At 48.1% G+C, this 19,615-nt stretch overlaps 1 protein-coding gene across 5 annotated transcripts in view; it reads left to right on the forward strand.

Annotated features, from left to right (window-relative positions):
* The window catches only part of TBC1D8 (TBC1 domain family member 8), a 289,606-nt gene that overhangs the window by 76,482 nt on the left and 193,509 nt on the right, over positions 1 to 19,615 (forward strand). For all 5 annotated transcript variants that reach the window (XM_063953447.1, XM_063953449.1, XM_063953450.1 and 2 more), the window contains one exon: positions 16,486 to 16,604. In XM_063953447.1, coding sequence (XP_063809517.1) covers positions 16,486 to 16,604 — 119 coding nt within the window. The remainder of the gene's footprint in view (positions 1 to 16,485; positions 16,605 to 19,615) is intronic.

Here is a 19,615-nt window from a genome sequence, read left to right on the forward strand (position 1 = left end):
TCAAAAAGGCAACATGAAAATGTTTTAGTTTTTTTGTCATTTTGTATGTTTCTCTAACGTCCTAGAGGATGCTGGAGACTCCGTAAGGACCATGGGAATAGACAGGCTCCGCAGGAGACATGGGCACTTTAAGAAAGAATTTAGTTCCTGGTGTGCACTGGCTCCTCTCTCTATGCCCCTCCTCCAGACCTCAGTTTGATACTGTGCCCAGAGGAGCTGGGTGCTTTTCAGTGAGCTCTCCAGAGTTTGCTGATAGAAAGTATTTTGTTAGGTTTTTTATTTTCAGGGAGCTCTGCTGGCAACAGACTCCCTGCATCGAGGGACTGAGGGGATAGAAGCAGCCCTACTCTCTGAAGTTAGGTCCTGCTTCTTAGGCTACTGAACACCATTAGCTCCAGAGGGATTGGTACGCAGGATCTCTCCCTCGCCGTCCGTCCCAGAGCCGCGCCGCCGCCCCCCTCGCAGAGCCGGAAGATAGAAGCCGGGTGAGTATGAGAAGAAAAGAAGACTTCACAGGCGGCAGAAGACTTCATGATCTTCACTGAGGTAACGCACAGCACTGCAGCTGTGCGCCATTGCTCCCACACACCTCACATACTCCGGTCACTGTAAGGGTGCAGGGGGGTGGGGGGGGGCGGCGCCCTGGGCAGCAATATATACCTCTTATTTGGCAAAAGGAGCATATATACAGCTGGACACTGTATGTATGCAGGAGCCCCCGCCAATTTTACACTGTTAGCGGGACAGAAACCCACCGTCGAGGGGGCGGGGCTTCTCCCTCAGCATTCACCAGCGCCATGTTTTTTCTCCACAGCACCGCTGAGAGGAAGCTCCCCGGTCTCTCCCCTGCTTATACCACGGTAGAAGAGAGGGTTTTAAAGAAGAGGGGGGCACATAATTTGGCGCAGAAAATAACAGCGCTACTGGGTAAACATTAAATTGCTGTGTTTTTTCCTGGGTCATATAGCGCTGGGGTGTGTGCTGGCATACTCTCTCTCTGTCTCTCCAAAGGGCCTTGTGGGGGAATTGTCTTCAGATGAGCATTCCCTGAGTGTATGGTGTGTCGGTACGTGTGTGTCGACATGTGTGAGGTAAAAGGCTCTCCTAAGGAGGAGATGGAGCAAATGTGTGTGTGAGTGGTGTCTCCGTCGACAACGCCGACACCTGATTGGATATGTGAAATTAAGTGCTAAGGTAAATTTATTGCACAAAAGATTGAGAACAGACAGTGAATCTACACATGTCTGTCCCTAGGTCGCAGAGACCTTCAGAGTCTCACAACGCTCACTATCCAAAATAATAGACACTGATATCGACACGGAGTCTGACTCCAGTGTCGACTACGATAATGCAAAGTTACAGCCAAAACTGGCAGAAAAGTATTCAATATATGATTATTGTAATAAAAGATGTTTTGCATATCACTGATGACTCATCTGTCCCTGACACAAGGGTACACATGTTTAAGGGGAAGAAAGCTGAGGTAAATTTCCCTCCTGTCATGAAGAAAAAGAGCGAGAATTTCCAGACAAGAGACTGCAGATTCCCACAAAGAATTCTCAGGGAGTATCCTTTCCCTACTAAGGCCAGGATCGATGGGAATCTTCCCCTAGGGTGGACAAAGCTTTGTCACGTTTACCCAAAAGGTAGCGCTGACTTAACAGCTATCCTCAGGGATCCTGCAGATAGCATGCAGTAAAAGTACTTTGAAGTCCATTTACACACATTCTGGTACACTACTCAGACCGGCGATTGTGTCGGCATGGGTTTATAGCGCTGTAGCAGCGTGGACAGATACCTTATCAGCGGAGACTGAAACCCTAGATAAGGATGCCATGTTATTGACCCTAGTATATGTATGTGTGTATATATATATATATATATATATATAAAACATGCCCAAAGAGACATTAGTCTACGGTGTTCTAGAGTCAACGCTATGTCGATTTCTGCTAGACGTGTCCTGTGGAACATGCAATGGACAGGTGATGCCGACTAAAAGAGGCATATGGAAGGTACCTTACAAGGCTGAGGAATTGTGTGGAGAAGGGCTCTCGGACCTGGTCTCCACAGCTACAGCTGGTAATTCTGATCTTTTGCCTTATATTCCCTCACAGCCTAAGAAAGCACGACATTATCAAATGCAGTCCTTTCGGTCGCAGAATAACAAGAAAGTACGAGGAGCGTCCTTTCTTACCAGAGGTAAGGGCACAGGGCAGAGCTAGTTCCCAGGAACAGAAGTGCTCCCCGGCCTCTACTACATCCACCGCATGACGCTGGAGCTCCGCTAAGGGAGTCCGTCCCAGTGGGAGCACGTCTTCGACTCTTCAGCCACATCGGAGTTCACTCACAGGTGGATCCTGGGGCAATAAAAATTGTTTCTCAGGGTTACAAGCTGGAATTCGAAAGGTGCCTCCTCGCCGGTTTTTCCTTTTCGGACCTACCGGCTTCTCCCCCAGAAAGGGAGATAATATTAAATACGATTCACACATTGTATCACCAACAGGTGGTGCTCAAGGTTCACCTCCTGCAACAAGGAAGGCGATATGACTCAACCTTGGCTGTAGTCCCGAAACCGTACGGTTCGGTCAGACCTATTTTAAAATTAAAATCTCTGAACCTATACGGGAAAAGGTTCAAATTTAAAGTGGAATCGCCCAGAGCGATCATCGCCAGCCTGGAAGGGGGGGATTTGGTGGTGTATCTAGACATAAAGGCTGCATACCTTCATGTTCCCATTTATTTACCCCATCAGGCGTACCTGACACTTGCGGTACAGGATTGTCATTACCAATTTCATGGTAATTGGCGGAAATAATGGTGCTCCTACGCAAGCAAGGAGTCACAGTTATCCCATACTTGGACGATCTCCTAATAAGGGCGAGATCAAAAGAGCAGTTGTTCAACAGCGTGTCACTTTCGCTGAAGGTGTCACCGCAACACGGCTGGATTCTCAATTTCCCGAGGTCACTGTTGGTTCCTATAACTCGTTTGCCCTTCTTGGGTTTGATTCTGGATACAGAACTGAAATGGTTTTACCTTCAGATAGAGAAGGCCCAGGAACTCATGACTCTAGTCAGGGACCTATTGAAACCAAGACAGGTGTCGGTGCATCACTGCACTCGAGTCCTGGGAAAAACATTCCCTTAGGCAGGTTCCATGCGAGGACTTCAAATGGGACCTACTGGACAAGTGGTCCGGGTCACATCTACAGATTCATCAGTTGATCACCCTATCCCCCAGGGCCAGGGTATCTTTCCTGTGGTGGCTGCAGAGTGCTTACCTTATAGAGGGCCTCAGATTCGGCATTCAGGACTGGATCCTGGTGACCACGGACGCGAGCCTCCGAGGCTGGGGAACAGTCACACAGGGAAGAAAATTCAAAAGTCTTTTGGTCAAGTCAAGAGACTTGTCTTCACATCCACATATTGGAACTAAGGCCCATATATAACGCCCTACGTCAAGCGGAGACCTTTCTTCGCGACCAACCGGTTCTGATCCAGTCAGACAACGTCACCGCAGTAGCTCATGTAAACCGCCAAGGCGGCACAAGGAGCAGAGTGGCGATGGCGGAAGCCACCAGAATTCTTCGATGGGCGGAGAATCATGTAGGAGCACTGTCAACAGTGTTCATTCCGGAAGTAAACAACTGGGAAGCAGACTTCCTCACCAGACATACGTCCTGGAGAGTGGAGACTTCATCAGGAAGTCTTCGCACAGATTGCAGTTCGGTGGGGACTGCCACAGATAGACATGATGGCGTCCCACCTCAACAAAAAGCTGCAGAGTTATTGCGCCTGGTCAAGAGACCCTCAGGCAGTAGCGGTAAACGCCCTAGTGACACAGTGGGCGTTCCAGTCAGTCTATGTATTTCCTCCTCTTCCTCTCATACCCAAGGGTTGAGAATAATAAGAAAAAGGAGGAGTGAGAACAATCCTCATTGTTCCAGTTTGGCCACGAAGGATCTGGTATCCGGATCTGCAGGAAATGCTTACAGAGGATCCGTGGCCTCTTCCTCTAAGGCAGGACCTGTTGCAACAGGGCCCATGTCTGTTCCAAGACTTACCGCTGCTGCGTTTGACGGCATGGCGGTTGAACGCCGGATCCTAGCGGAAAAAGGCATTCCGGATGAGGTCATTCCTACGCTGATAAAGGCTAGGAAGGACGTGACATCTAAACATTATCACCGTATATGGCGAAAATATGTTTCTTGGTGTGAGGCCAGGAATACTCCAACGGAAGAATTCCATCTGGGCCATTTCCTTCACTTCCTACAAACTGGAGTGAATTTGGGCCTAAAACTTAGGCTCCATTAAGGTTCAGATTTTGGCCCTATCCATTTTCTTTCAAAAAGAATTGGATTCTCTCCCAGAAGTTCAGACTTTTGTGAAGGGAGTGCTGCATTTTCAACCTCCTTTTGTACCTCTGGTGGAGCCCTGGGACCTTAACGTGGTGTTAAGTTTCCTTAAGTCACACTGGTTTGAACCACCTAAAACGGTAGAGTTAAAATATCTCACTTGGAAGGTGGTCATGATATTAGCCTTGGCTTCGGGTAGGCAAGTGTCGGAATTGCGGCTTTGTTTCATAAAAGCCCCTATCTGGTTTTCCATGTCGATAGAGCGGAGTTGAGGACACGTCCTCAATTCCTGCCTAAGGTGGTATCATCCTTTCATATGAACCAGCCTATTGTGGTGCCTGTGGCTACGCGTGACTTGGAGGACTCCAAGTCCCTGGAGGTGGTCAGGGCTTTGAAGATTTACGTAGCCAGAACTGCTAGAGTCAGAAAAACAGAATCACTGTTTGTCCTGTATGCTGCCAACAGGCTTGGCGCTCCTGCTTCAAAGCAGACTATTGCTCGCTGGATTTGTAACACCATTCAGCAGGCTCATTCTACAGCTGGATTGCCGTTGCCTAAATCGGTTAGGGCCCATTCCACTAGGAAGGTGGGCTCTTCTTGGGCGGCTGCCCGAGGGGTCTCGGCATTACAGTTGTGCCGAGCTGCTACTTGGTCAGGTTCAAACACTTTTGCTAAGTTCTACAAGTTTGATACCCTGGCTGAGGAGGACCTCTTGTTTGCTCAATCGGTGCTGCAGAGTCATCCGCACTCTCCCGCCCGTTTGGGAGCTTTGGTATAATCCCTATGGTCCTTACGGAGTCCCCAGCATCCTCTAGGACGTTAGAGAAAATAAGATTTTACTTATCGGTAAATCTATTTCTCGTAGTCCGTAGAGGATGCTGGGCGCCCGTCCCAAGTGCGGACTTCTTCTGCAATACTTGTATATAGTTATTGCTTCAATAAGGGTTACGTTATAGTTGCATCGGTCTTGAACTGATGATATGTTGTTTTCATACTGTTAACTGGGTAGTTATCACAAGTTATACGGTGTGATTGGTGTGGCTGGTATGAATTTTGCCCTTGGATTAACAAAATCCTTTCCTCGTACTGTCCATCTCCTCTGGGCACAGTTTCTCTAACTGAGGTCTGGAGGAGGGGCATAGAGGGAGGAGCCAGTGCACACCAGGAACTAAATTCTTCCTTAAAGTGCCCATGTCTCCTGCGGAGCCCGTCTATCCCCATGGTCCTTACGGAGTCCCCAGCATCCTCTACGGACTACGAGAAATAGATTTACCGGTAAGTAAAATCTTATTTTCACCATATCTTAGCCAAATTACTGGAAATGTGTACCCTCACGGGCTCTGCTTCCTCTGCACTTGGCACAGGTTTCTAATCCCAGTCGTAGTCCACGTGGATGGTAAATGATAAAAAAGTTGAAATAATGTGGAATAAAATATAAAAAAATCTTATGTCGACCTTATGTGTGTTGACTTTTTGACCTTGTGGACCTTTTGCATGATGACCATTTGGGGTGACCTATTGACTGTCTGCTTAGGTTTTTACTGTAGATATATAGGGGTATATTCAATTGAAGTTGAAAGCTGCCGTCTGTCGAAAAGAAGGCAGTTTTTGACTTTTTTAGGTCGGAAGGGGTTCTGACCTATTCAATCAAACCCCAAATTTTTCGACAAGTCGAGGAATTCGACTTGTCGAAAAGTACATGGATCGGCGGTATAGCTGCCGATCCACGTGCTTGTGTCTAAAATGGGGCCAAAACAGACAGGGCCCCCTTTTCGACCATCTCAATTCGACTTTAAAAAAAGTCGAACTGAGATGGGGTGAGCAGCGCTGGGGATGTCACAGCCGCCGCTGACAGCAGCGTCCACCTGGCTCCAGCAAGCGAGACCTCGCTTGCTGGAGCCGGGTGGACGCTGCCGTTAGCAGCGGCTGTGATGCAGGGACTGGGAGAGGAGGGACGGGAGAGGCAGAGAGACGGGGGGGGGGGGGGAGAGAGCCGCAGGTAGACGGGGAGAGCAGCGCTACAGCAGCGGCTATATAGTTTAAAAAAAAAAGTCGAATGGAGAGCCCGCGGCTCTCCCCCATCTCCCCCCCCCCCCCCCCCCCTTTTTTAAAAGTCGTCTTGAGATGTCATTGAATAGCCCAGGTCGGATCCATTCCGACAAATGAATGATGGGGGTAGTGAAGTTTCTTTACTCCCCCCGTCACCCGGCTCCATAGCTGTGCAGGCCAATCTGGACGAGTTCGTCCATATTGGCCTGCATGCACAAGCGAGGGGCACCAGCGATGTATGAGTGCGGGGCCGCGCATCGTTCATCGCTGGTGCCTCCACACTGAAAGATATGAATGGTATCTCGTTCATTAATGAACGAGATCGTTCATATCTTTCACTCATGTCGCCCAGTGTGTAGGGCCTATTACAGTCTTTATTTCGCTTTTAATTTGAATTTGATGAGATTCTTTGTAGTCTTTTTTTCCTGTTTTGTTAAATGCTTAGCCACTGGCTGTATTTGTGGTAATGAAATGGAAAGGACATAAATACTTTTCAGGTTGAGTTGTGGTTTTTATTAGGGAATTTTTCATAAACGAGAGAAAAAAAAAGGGGAAGTGGGTACAGAAATGAAAAGGGGAAGAGTAACAAGTAACACAATATAAGCTCCAGCCAGCATTATATAATAATCAGCCGTAAACATATGACATAAAATCGTGAATGCATAAAAGCACATGATATAAGGCAAAACACATAGAAGGCTAGAAGACCCAGAGCATACATCCCAGTATTGCTTAATTGGGGAATTTATGGTAGAAGCTACAGAAGAGTTAAGTGTCAATTCTAGCTCCGTCACCTTCAGTAGTGTATAGGTACCAGGAAAGCCATTTCATTACCAAAGAGGCAGGCTTCATGGAATGTGGAGCCCGAACGTTTCCATTTCAAAATTATACAGAATTTTAGTGAGTGGGGGTAGTAGAAGATTTCCATAGTTGTGCTAATGTGGCTCTAGCTGCTAGCAAGATGTGTCATGTCAGATAGTGTTCAGTATTGGGAAAAGAGGGAGGACACCAATGCAGGGGAGCGAGAGCCGCATCCGGGGTAACAACCACTTTAATTACTTTAGACCAGTGGTTCCCAAACTCGGTCCTCGGGACCCCACGCGGTGCATGTTTTGCAGGTAACCCAGCAAGTGCACAGGTGTATTAATTACTCACTGACATATTTTAAAAGGACCGCAGGTGGAGCTAATTATGTCACTTGTGATTCTGTGAGAAGACCTGCAAAACATGCACCGTGTGGGGTCCTGAGGACCGAGTTTGAGAACCTGTGCTTTAGACCATAGGTCTGCAAACTCGGTCCTCATTACTCCACACAGTGCATGTTTTGCAGGTCTCCTCACAGAATCACAAGTGAAATAATTAATACAGCTGTGGACCTTTTAAAATGTGTCAGTGAGTGATTATTACACCTGTGCACCTGCTGGGTTACCTGCAAAACATGCACTGTGTGGGGTCCTGAGGACCGAGTTGGAGAACCTGTGCTTTAGACAATAGATCAAAAACTTCAACTCAAAATTGGCGGAGGAAAGGACAGTTGCAAAGAACATGTAGCAGTGTACCTTCCATTACACATTGACGCCAACAGTATTTGGAGCCTGATGACCACATTTTAGAAAGTTTAACTAGTGTAATTTAAAATGCATCTCAGTATGGTTAGTACATCTGGATCTATGGAACTATTAGTGTATATGCTTTTCCACTGCATTGGTGTAAAAGTACAATGAAAATCTGTTACCCAGTGCTATTGAGTTACAGTTATATCAGAAGGTATGATCTGGATATGCTGGTATCAAAAGGAAATATCACCCCAAGAGTAACTGTGGGTGTCAGTTTGTTTATGAATTGAGGGGGTGGTAAGGAAATGGCTTTGGGCAATTTAGGCATGGCCCTCAACCAAAGAGCAGTTTAAATGTATTGATACTGTGTGGTAATGGGTGGGCCATATGTCGTCTGAAGATACAGGAACGATAACAGGACATTCCCTTGAAGGAGATCCTGAAGGACACCCCAACCTTTTGATATCCAAATATCAAGGCTCAGGTGAGGTATTAAAGTGACCTAGCGCCTCAAGAGAGAGGTTTCTAGAAGGGGGTCCCCAATCAACTTGTTAAAAAGCGTGACTATTCTATACTTTAAGAGCATCTATGATAGATGGAAGGCAATGTTTAGATAGTGGGCGTACAGTGCTCAGGAGCCAGAGCGAGTCTCTGGCTGGAAATCCCGCCAGAGTGACAATTTCAAGGTCAACCCATGATTTTTGACCGAGTTGTAGAAACCTATTTTCTCTGACGTCCTAGTGGATGCTGGGTACTCCGTAAGGACCATGGGGAATAGACGGGCTCCGCAGGAGACTGGGCACTCTTTAAAGAAAGATTAGGTACTACATCTGGTGTGCACTGGCTCCTCCCTCTATGCCCCTCCTCCAGACCTCAGTTAGAATCTGTGCCCGGCCAGAGCTGGATGCACTTTGTGGGCTCTCCTGAGTTCACAAAAAAGAAAGTATTTGTTAGGTTTTTTATTTTCAGTGAGATCTGCTGGCAACAGACTCACTGCTACGTGGGACTTAGGGGAGAGAAGCAAACCTACCTGCTTGCAGCTAGCTTGTGCTTCTAAGGCTACTGGACACCATTAGCTCCAGAGGGATCGAACACAGGGCCCGACCTCGATCGTCCGTTCCCGGAGCCGCGCCGCCGTCCCCCTTGCAGAGCCAGAAGACAGAAGATTCCTGAGAAAATCGGCGGCTGAAGACTCCGGTCTTCAATAAGGTAGCGCACAGCACTGCAGCTGTGCGCCATTGCTCCCATAGCACACCACACGCTCCGGTCACTGGTGGGTGCAGGGCGCTGGGGGGGGGGCGCCCTGGGCTGCAATTAGTATACCTTACTTGGCAAACTGCACATAATACAGTTCTAAACTGTATATGTGCCTAATCCCCCGCCATATATATTATTAAAAAAGCGGGAGAAGCCCGCCGCTGAAGGGGCGGGGCTATCTTCCTCAGCACAGCCAGCGCCATTTTCTCTTCACAGCTCCGCTGGAAGGAAGCTCCCCAGGCTCTCCCCTGCAGTATACACTACGGAAAGGGTAAAAAAGAGAGGGGGGGCACATAAATTTAGGCGCAAAAGTGTGATTATAAGCAGCTATTGGGGGAAATTCACTTTGTAATAGTGTAAATCCCTCTGTTATATAGCGCTCTGGTGTGTGCTGGCATACTCTCTCTCTGTCTCCCCAAAGGACTTTGTGGGGTCCTGTCCTCAGTCAGAGCATTCCCAGTGTGTGTGTGCGGTGTGTCGGTACGGCTGTGTCGACATGTTTGCTGAGGACGCTTACGTGGAGGCGGAGCAGGTGCCGATAAGTGTGATGTCGCCCCCTGCGGGGCCGACACCAGAGTGGATGGATATGTGGAAGGTATTAACCGACAGTGTCAACTCCTTACATAAGAGGTTCGATGACGTAACAGCTTTGGGACAGCCGGCATCTCAGCCCGCGCCTGCCCAAGCGTCTCAGAAGCCATCAGGGGCTCAAAAACGCCCGCTACCTCAGATGGCAGACACAGATGTCGACACAGAGTCTGACTCCAGTGTCGACGAGGATGAGACAAATGTACAATCTACAAGGGCCATCCGATGCATGATTACGGCAATGAAAAATGTGTTGCACATTTCTGACATTAACCCGGTTACCACAAAAAAGGGTATTATGTTTGGGGAGAAAAAGCAGCCAGTGACTTTTCCCCCATCTGACGAGTTAAATGAATTGTGTGAGGAAGCGTGGTGTTCCCCAGATAAAAAACTAGTGATTTCTAAGCGGTTACTAATGGCGTACCCTTTCCCGCCAACGGATAGGTTACACTGGGAGACATCCCCTAGGGTGGACAAGGCGCTCACACGCTTATCAAAAAAGGTGGCTCTGCCGTCTCAGGATACGGCCGCCTTAAAGGAGCCTGCAGATAGAAAGCAGGAGGCTATCCTGAAGTCTGTGTATACACACTCAGGTGCTATACTGCGACCTGCTATTGCTTCAGCATGGATGTGTAGTGCTGCAGCAGCATGGTCAGATTCCCTGTCAGATAACATTGATTCCCTTGACAGGGATACTATTTTGCTAACTATAGAGCATATTAAAGACGTAGTCTTATATATGAGGGATGCCCAGAGGGATATTTGCCGGCTGGCATCTAGAATTAATGCAATGTCCATTTCTGCCAGGAGAGTATTATGGACTCGGCAGTGGACAGGTGATGCTAATTCTAAAAGGCACATGGAGGTTTTGCCTTATAAGGGTGAGGAATTGTTTGGGGACGGTCTCTCGGACCTCGTGTCCACAGCAACAGCTGGGAAGTCTACCTTTTTACCTCAGGTTCCCTCACAGCCTAAGAAAGCACCGTATTATCAAGTACAGTCCTTTCGGCCCCAGAAAGGCAAGCGGGTCAGAGGCGCGTCCTTTCTGCCCAGAGGCAGGGGTAGAGGGAAAAAGCTGCACCAGACACCCAGTTCCCAGGAACAAAAATCCTCCCCTGCTTCCACTAAGTCCACCGCAAGACGCTGGGGCTCCACAGGCGGAGCCAGGTGCGGAGGGGGCCCGTCTCCAGAACTTCAGCGACCAGTGGGTTCGCTCACAGGTGGATCTCTGGGTTCTACAAGTGGTATCTCAGGGATACAAGCTGGAGTTCGAGGCGACTCCCCTCGCCGTTACCTCAAATCAGCCTTGCCAGCTACTCCCAAGGAAAGGGAGGTAGTACTGGCGGCAATTCACAAGCTGTACCTCCAGCAGGTGATAATCAAAGTTCCCCTCCTTCAACAGGGACGGGGTTACTATTCCACAATGTTTGTGGTACCGAAACCGGACGGTTCGGTAAGACCCATTCTAAATTTGAAATCCTTGAACACTTATATAAGGAAGTTCAAGTTCAAAATGGAATCGCTCAGGGCGGTTATTGCAAGCCTGGAAGAGGGGGATTTTATGGTATCACTGGACATCAAGGATGCTTACCTACATGTCCCCATTTACCCACCTCACCAGGAGTACCTCCGATTTGTGGTACAGGACTGCCATTACCAATTCCAGACGTTGCCGTTTGGTCTGTCCACGGCACCGAGGGTATTTACCAAGGTAATGGCCGAAATGATGATACTCCTTCGAAAGAAGGGAGTTATAATTATCCCTTACTTGGACGATCTCCTTATCAAGGCCAGGTCCATGGAACAGTTGTTGGTCGGAGTAGCACTATCTCAGAAAGTGCTACAACAGCACGGCTGGATTCTGAATATCCCAAAGTCGCAGCTGGTTCCTACGACACGTCTACTGTTCTTGGGTATGATTCTGGACACAGAACAGAAGAAGGTGTTTCTCCCGGAGGAGAAGGCCAAGGAGTTGTCATCTCTGGTCAGAGACCTCCTAAAACCAAAACCGGTATCGGTGCATCACTGCACGCGAGTCCTGGGAAAGATGGTAGCTTCTTACGAAGCACTTCCCTTCGGCAGGTTCCATGCAAGGATCTTTCAGTGGGATCTGTTGGACAAATGGTCCGGATCGCATCTTCAGATGCATCGGTTGCTCACCCTGTCCCCGAGGGCCAGGGTGTCTCTGCTGTGGTGGCTGCAGAGTGCTCATCTTCTCGAGGGCCGCAGATTTGGCATTCAGGACTGGGTCCTGGTGACCACGGATGCAAGCCTCCGAGGTTGGGGGGCAGTCACTCAGGGAAGAAATTTCCAAGGACAATGGTCGAGTCAGGAGACTTCCCTACACATAAATATTTTGGAACTAAGGGCCATTTACAATGCCCTAAGTCAAGCAAAACCCCTGCTTCAAAACCAGCCGGTGCTGATTCAGTCAGACAACATCACGGCGGTCGCCCATGTAAACCGACAGGACGGCACAAGAAGCAGGATGGCAATGGCAGAAACCACAAGGATTCTCCGATGGGCGGAGAATCACGTGATAGCACTGTCAGCAGTGTTCATTCCGGGAGTGGACAACTGGGAAGCAGACTTCCTCAGCAGGCACGACCTCCACCCGGGAGAGTGGGGACTTCATCCAGAAGTCTTCCAGCTGATTGTAAATCGTTGGGAAAGGCCACAGGTGGACATGATGGCGTCCCGCCTCAAAAAAAAAAAGCTAAAAAGATATTGCGCCAGGTCAAGGGACCCTCAGGCGATAGCTGTGGATGCTCTAGTGACACCGTGGGTGTACCAGTCGGTTTATGTGTTCCCTCCTCTTCCTCTCATACCAAAGGTACTGAGGATAATAAGAAAGAGAGGAGTAAGAACTATACTCATCGTTCTGGATTGGCCAAGAAGAACTTGGTACCCGGAACTACAAGAAATGATCTCAGAGGACCCTTGGCCTCTGCCGCTCCGACAGGACCTGCTGCAGCAGGGGCCCTGTCTGTTCCAAGACTTACCGCGGCTGCGTTTGACGGCATGGCGGTTGAACGCCGGATCCTGATGGAAAAGGGCATTCCGGTTGAAGTCATTCCTACGCTGATAAAAGCTAGGAAGGATGTGACAGCAAAACATTATTACCGCATATGGCGAAAATATGTTGCTTGGTGTGAGGCTATGAAGGCCCCAACAGAGGAATTTCAGCTGGGTCGATTTCTGCACTTCCTACAGTCAGGAGTGACTATGGGCCTAAAATTGGGATCCATAAAAGTCCAGATTTCGGCCCTGTCTATTTTTTTTCAAAAAGAACTGGCTTCACTGCCTGAAGTTCAGACGTTTGTTAAGGGAGTCCTGCATATTCAGCCCCCTTTTGTGCCTCCAGTGGCACCTTGGGATCTCAACGTAGTGTTGGATTTCCTAAAATCACATTGGTTTGAGCCACTTCAGACCGTGGAGTTGAAGTATCTCACGTGGAAAGTGGTCATGCTTTTGGCCTTGGCTTCGGCTAGGCGTGTGTCAGATTTGGCGGCTTTGTCATGTAAAAGCCCTTATCTGATCTTCCATATGGACAGGGCAGAATTGAGGACTCGTCCCCAATTTCTCCCAAAGGTGGTATCAGCGTTTCATTTGAACCAACCTATTGTGGTGCCTGCGGCTACTCGGGACTTGGAGGATTCCAAGTTGCTGGACGTAGTCCGGGCCCTGAAAATCTATGTTTCCAGGACGGCTAGAGTCAGAAAAACTGACTCGCTGTTTATCCTGTATGCACCCAACAAGCTGGGTGCTCCTGCTTCAAAGCAGACTATTGCTCGCTGGATCTGTAGCACGATTCAGCTTGCACATTCTGCGGCTGGACTGCCGCATCCTAAATCAGTAAAAGCCCATTCCACGAGGAAGGTGGGCTCTTCTTGGGCGGCTGCCCGAGGGGTCTCGGCTTTACAACTTTGCCGAGCTGCTACTTGGTCGGGTTCAAACACTTTTGCAAAATTCTACAAGTTTGATACCCTGGCTGAGGAGGACCTTGCTTTTGCTCATTCGGTGCTGCAGAGTCATCCGCACTCTCCCGCCCGTTTGGGAGCTTTGGTATAATCCCCATGGTCCTTACGGAGTACCCAGCATCCACTAGGACGTCAGAGAAAATAAGAATTTACTCACCGGTAATTCTATTTCTCGTAGTCCGTAGTGGATGCTGGGAGCCCGTCCCAAGTGCGGACTCTCTGCAATACATGTATATAGTTATTGCTTAACTAAAGGGTTATTGTTATGAGCCATCTGTTGAATGAGGCTCAGTTATTATTCATACTGTTAACTGGGTATAGTTATCACGAGTTGTACGGTGTGATTGGTGTGGCTGGTATGAGTCTTACCCTGGATTCCAAATCCTTTCCTAGTAATGTCAGCTCTTCCGGGCACAGTTTCCCTAACTGAGGTCTGGAGGAGGGGCATAGAGGGAGGAGCCAGTGCACACCAGATGTAGTACCTAATCTTTCTTTAGAGTGCCCAGTCTCCTGCGGAGCCCGTCTATTCCCCATGGTCCTTACGGAGTACCCAGCATCCACTACGGACTACGAGAAATAGAATTACCGGTGAGTAAATTCTTATTTTTCATTTGTGCCATAATACCTCTTAGGTAGTGTCATTTTATAAGCCACCAAACAAGGTGACTTACATTTCCAAACATAAAAAGCCATGAGTTTTTAAAATTTTACGAAATAACAGACAGGGTAAAGGCAAGGGATAGTCCTAAACGTGTGGTCTTCTGTATGCCGAATGTCGGGATACCGGCGCACAGTATACCGACGCCGGAATCCCGACACCCGGCATACCGACAACTATTCTCCCTTGTGGGGGTCCACGATCCCCCTGGAGGGAGACCACCGTGCCCGCAGCGTGGCGAGCGCAGCGAGCCCGCAAGGGGCTCCTTTGCGCTCGCCACGCTGTCGGTATGCCGGCGGTCGGGCTCCCGGCGCCGGTATGCTGGTCGCCGGGAGCTTGAGCGCCGGCATACCGTACTACACCCTCCTAAACAAGTACATTAATTTGGGAAGAAGCATAACTTTAAAGGTGGCTATACGGCCCACCTACGAGATCTCATATGGCCCCCAGTTATCAATGAGAGCAGAAAGCTGTTCTAGAATCGGGGACAAATTGAGCTCAAATATGTTTTTAATTAAAATGGGAATTTGAACCTCTAAATAGGTGAGATGGCTTGTCCTCCATATATATTTGAAATAATTTTTAAGAGGAGTCAATATATGTAGAGTAATATTGATTGATATGGCCTCAGATTTAGAGAGTTTTGGCGGGATGTAATGGAGTCAGATCTCCAGAGGTGCGGCATACCGGACAATCTGACTTATTTTTAAAGGGGCAATCACTTACAAGGCATGGTTTTGCCTTGTAAGTGTTTGCCCTGTTAAGACGTCTGAGTTTGGCCAGCATCCCACACCTACGGTGATCTCGGACTCCATTACATCCCGCCGGTTGAGCTTATAGTAAGAAACCGTACTAAAGGGATTATTCAGAGTTGGTAGCAGATTTTGCTATTTTAGCAAAATCTGCTACCACTAAAATAGTATGCTGGGGGCCGCGAGCACAGAGCAAGGCTGCTGTGCATGTGTAGCACCACCCAGCGATGTGATCACAATTCAGTTGCGATCGCATCATAAAACCTCACTGCCATTTTTCTGAAAACGCAGGCGACATCATCGGATGGCCCAGAAAACGCCCATGCAATGCCTGCGTTTCCTGGTGAACTCCCTGCTGACACCCCAACGCCGCCCCTGGACACCCACCGCCTTTCATTCATGATGCAATTGTTTCCATCTTTGAATAGCCCACTAAATGTGTTTAAAATAATGTGTAAAACAGATAAAGAAGTTACTGGTTAAGTAGCCAGGAGCAGAATATCAGCAAAAAGGCATAATTTATGTGGACCACTAGGGGAGAGAGAACCTGAAAAGGACACAGAGTTTAATTGAGTACAAATATTAAGCTAAGAGTGGACAACCCTGACTAGTACCATGATAGATTTGGACAGAGACATTAATGAAGACTCGCAGTGAAGGTTTTTTTTTTGCTTTTGCGGACTATCATCAGGTGTTTATAAATATAGCGTATATAGTTAATAAAAAATAAAACAATAAGCAGTACTGGTCAAAAATGTAACTGGACTGCACACCCTAATTCTAAACATAAGCGCTGCCATGCTGAGCCTTGTAGTGCTACACAGAAAAAAAGAGAAAATGCGTGTGCACACCCATAGTAGCTGGGCCAGTATTTGTTGGCCAAAATTATGATAAAACCCTCAATGTTACTCTGTTACATTGCAGAGTTTATTTTAATTGTCGTGATTAGTAGAGTTCTTAGTGTTTAGAGTGTACACCTGCATTTTCTCTTAATACTTCATTGCTTTGAAGCTCAAATGACGATTAGCAATTTAAGTAACCAAAGAGATCCCAAACTGTGCTATACACTTATATATTACTGTGGCAGGTTATTATAGAATTTTCTTGGCAAGCCCAGTAGGTGATACTTTTTTGTATAGTAAAGGTTAACATTGTACCTTTAAAGGGTGACTTCTTTTTTTTTTCTTCCTGCTTTGAAGTGACTGGAAGTAAAAGATCTAAAAAAGCAAACATTTTCTGCGGGTCTTTTGTACAGGAAAGGAATCCAGCCTCTGTTTTATTTTACTAGGAGCCACTATGGAAGAGATCACTCAGCACTGGGATTGGCTGGAACAGAACCTGCTTCACACATTGTCCGTGTTTGACAACAAAGACGACATAGCTAGCTTTGTCAAAGGAAAAATAAAAGTAAGGTCTAATGATGATTGTAATGTAATATTTGTAGTCTTGCCTATTTATGTGTATATTATATGTATGTAAATATATTGTTAGGTTACCCACTTAAATATAAATTGCATGGAAAAATGTATTTCTCTGACGTCCTAGTGGATGCTGGGAACTCCGAAAGGACCATGGGAATAGCGGGCTCCGAAGGAGGCTGGGCACTCTAGAAAGATTTATGACTACCTGGTGTGCACTGGCTCCTCCCACTATGACCCTCCTCCAAGCCTCAGTTAGATCTTGTGCCCGGCCGAGGTTGGATGCACACTAGGGGCTCTCCTGAGCCCTTAGAAAGAAAGTATAGATTTAGGTTTTTTATTTTCAGTGAGACCTGCTGGCAACAGGCTCACTGCAGCGAGGGACTAAGGGGAGAAGAAGCGAACTCGCCTGCTTGCAGCCGGATTGGGCTTCTTAGGCTACTGTACACCATTAGCTCCAGAGGGATCGACCGCAGGCCCAGTCCTTGGTGTTCGGTCCCGGAGCCGCGCCGCCGTCCCCCTTACAGAGCCAGAAGCAAGAAGAGGTCCGGAAAAACGGCGGCAGAAGACATCAGTCTTCACCAAGGTAGCGCACAGCACTGCAGCTGTGCGCCATTGCTCCTCATACACACTTCACACTCCGGTCACTGAGGGTGCAGGGCGCTTGGGGGGGGCGCCCTGAGCAGCAATAAAAACACCTTGGCTGGCAAAAATACCACAATATATAGCCCCAGAGGCTATATATGTGGTAAATACCCCTGCCAGAATCCAGAAAAAAGCGGGAGAATAGGCAGCGGAAAAGGGGCGGAGATATCTCCCTCAGACACACTGGCGCCATTTTCTCTTCACAGTGCAGCTGGAAGAAAGCTCCCCAGGCTCTCCCCTGTAGTTTTCAGGCTCAAAGGGTTAAAAAGAGAGGGGGGGCACTAAATTTAGGCGCAATATTGTATATACAAGCAGCTATGGGGGAAAATTCACTCAGTTATAGTGTTAATCCCCACATTATATAGCGCTCTGGTGTGTGCTGGCATACTCTCTCTCTGTCTCCCCAAAGGGCTTCGTGGGTCCTGTCCTCAATCAGAGCATTCCCTGTGTGTGTGCGGTGTGTCGGTACAGCTGTGTCGACATGTTTGAGGAGGAGGCTTATATAGTGACGGAGCAGATGCCGATAAATGTGATGTCGCCCCCTGTGGGGCCGACACCAGAGTGGATGGGTTAGGTAAAAGGTATTAACCGACAGTGTCAACTCCTTACAAAAAAGGGTGGATGACGTAACAGCTGTGGGACAGCCGGCTTCTCAGCCCGTGCCTGCCCAGGCGTCTCAAAGGCCATCAGGGGCTCAAAAACGCCCGCTCATTCAGATGGCAGACACAGATGTCGACACGGAGTCTGACTCCAGTGTCGACAAGGTTGAGACATATACACAATCCACTAGGAACATCCGTGACTTGATCCCGGCAATAAAAAATGTGTTACACATTTCTGACATTAACCTCTAAAAATGGGTTTTTATGTTTGGGGAGAAAAAGCAGGCAGTGTTTTGTTCCCCCATCAGATGAATGAATGAAGTGTGTGAAAAGCGTGGGTTCCCCCTGATAAGAAACTGGTAATTTCTAAAAAGTTACTGATGGCGTACCTTTTCCCGCCAGAGGATAAGTTACGCTGGGAGATATCCCCTAGGGTGAATAAGGCGCTCACACGGTTGTCAAAATAGGTGGCACTGCCGTTTTAGGAACGGCCACTTTGAAGGTACCTGTTGATAAAAAGCAGGAGGCTATCCTGAAGTCTGTATTTACACACTCAGGTACTAGACTGAAACCTGCAGAGCGTGCTGCTGCAGCGTGGTCGGTGACCCTGTCAAACATACTAGTTTGCTAACTTGAGAACATATTAAAGACGGCGTCTTATATATGAGGGATGCACAGAGGGATATTTTGCCGGCTGGCATCCAAAATGAATGTAATGTCCATTCTGTCAGGAGGGTATTAGAGACCTGTCACTGGACAGGTGATGCTGACCTTAAATGGCCCATAGAGATTCTGCCTTATAAGGGTGAGGAATTATTTGGGGATGGTCTCTGGGACCTCGTATCCGCAGCAACAGCTGGGAAGAAATATTTTTACCTCAGTTTTCCTCACAGACTAAGAAAGCACTGTATTATCAGGTACAGTCCTTTCGGCTTCAGAAAAGCAAGCGGGTCAAAGGCGCTTCCTTTCTGTACAGAGACAAGGGAAGAGGGAAAAAGCTGCACCAGTCAGCCTGTTCCCAGAATCATAATTCTTCTCTCGCTTCCTCTGAGTCCACAGCATGACGCGGGGGCTCCACAGGTGTAGCCAGGTACGGTGGGGGGCCGTCTCAAAAAATTCAGCGATCAGTGGGCTCGCTCACAGGTGGATCCCTGTTTCATTCAAGTAGTATTTCAGGGGTACAAGCTGGAATTCGAGATGTCTTCCCCCCGCCGTTTCCTCAAATATGCCTTGCCGACAACTCCCTCAGGCAGGGAGGCTGTGCTAGAGGCAATTAATAAGCTGTATTCCCAGCAGGTAATACTTAAGGTGCCCCTACTCCAACAAGGACGGGGTTACTATTCCACACGGTTTGGGGTACCGAAACCGCATGGTTCGGTGTGACCCTTTTTTATATTTAAAATCCTTGAACACATACATAAAAAGTTCAAGATGGAATCGCTCAGGGCGGTTATTGCAAGCCTGGTCGAGGGGGATTACATGGTATCCCGGGACATCAAGGATGCTTACCTGCATGTCCCTATTTACTATCCTCGCCAGGAGTACCTCAGATTTGTGGTACAGGATTACCATTACCAAGTCCAGACTCTGCCGTTTGGACTGTACATGGCACCGAGGGTGTTACCATGGTAATGGCCGGAATGATGATACTCCTTCGAAAAAGGGGAGTTTTAATTATCCCGTACTTGGACAATCTCCTTATAAGGGCGAGGTCCAAGGAGCAGTTGCTAGTCGGGGTAGCACTATTTTGGAA

Source organism: Pseudophryne corroboree, chromosome 2 (genome assembly GCF_028390025.1).
Source record: "Pseudophryne corroboree isolate aPseCor3 chromosome 2, aPseCor3.hap2, whole genome shotgun sequence".
Classification (NCBI taxonomy): Eukaryota; Metazoa; Chordata; class Amphibia; order Anura; family Myobatrachidae; genus Pseudophryne; species Pseudophryne corroboree.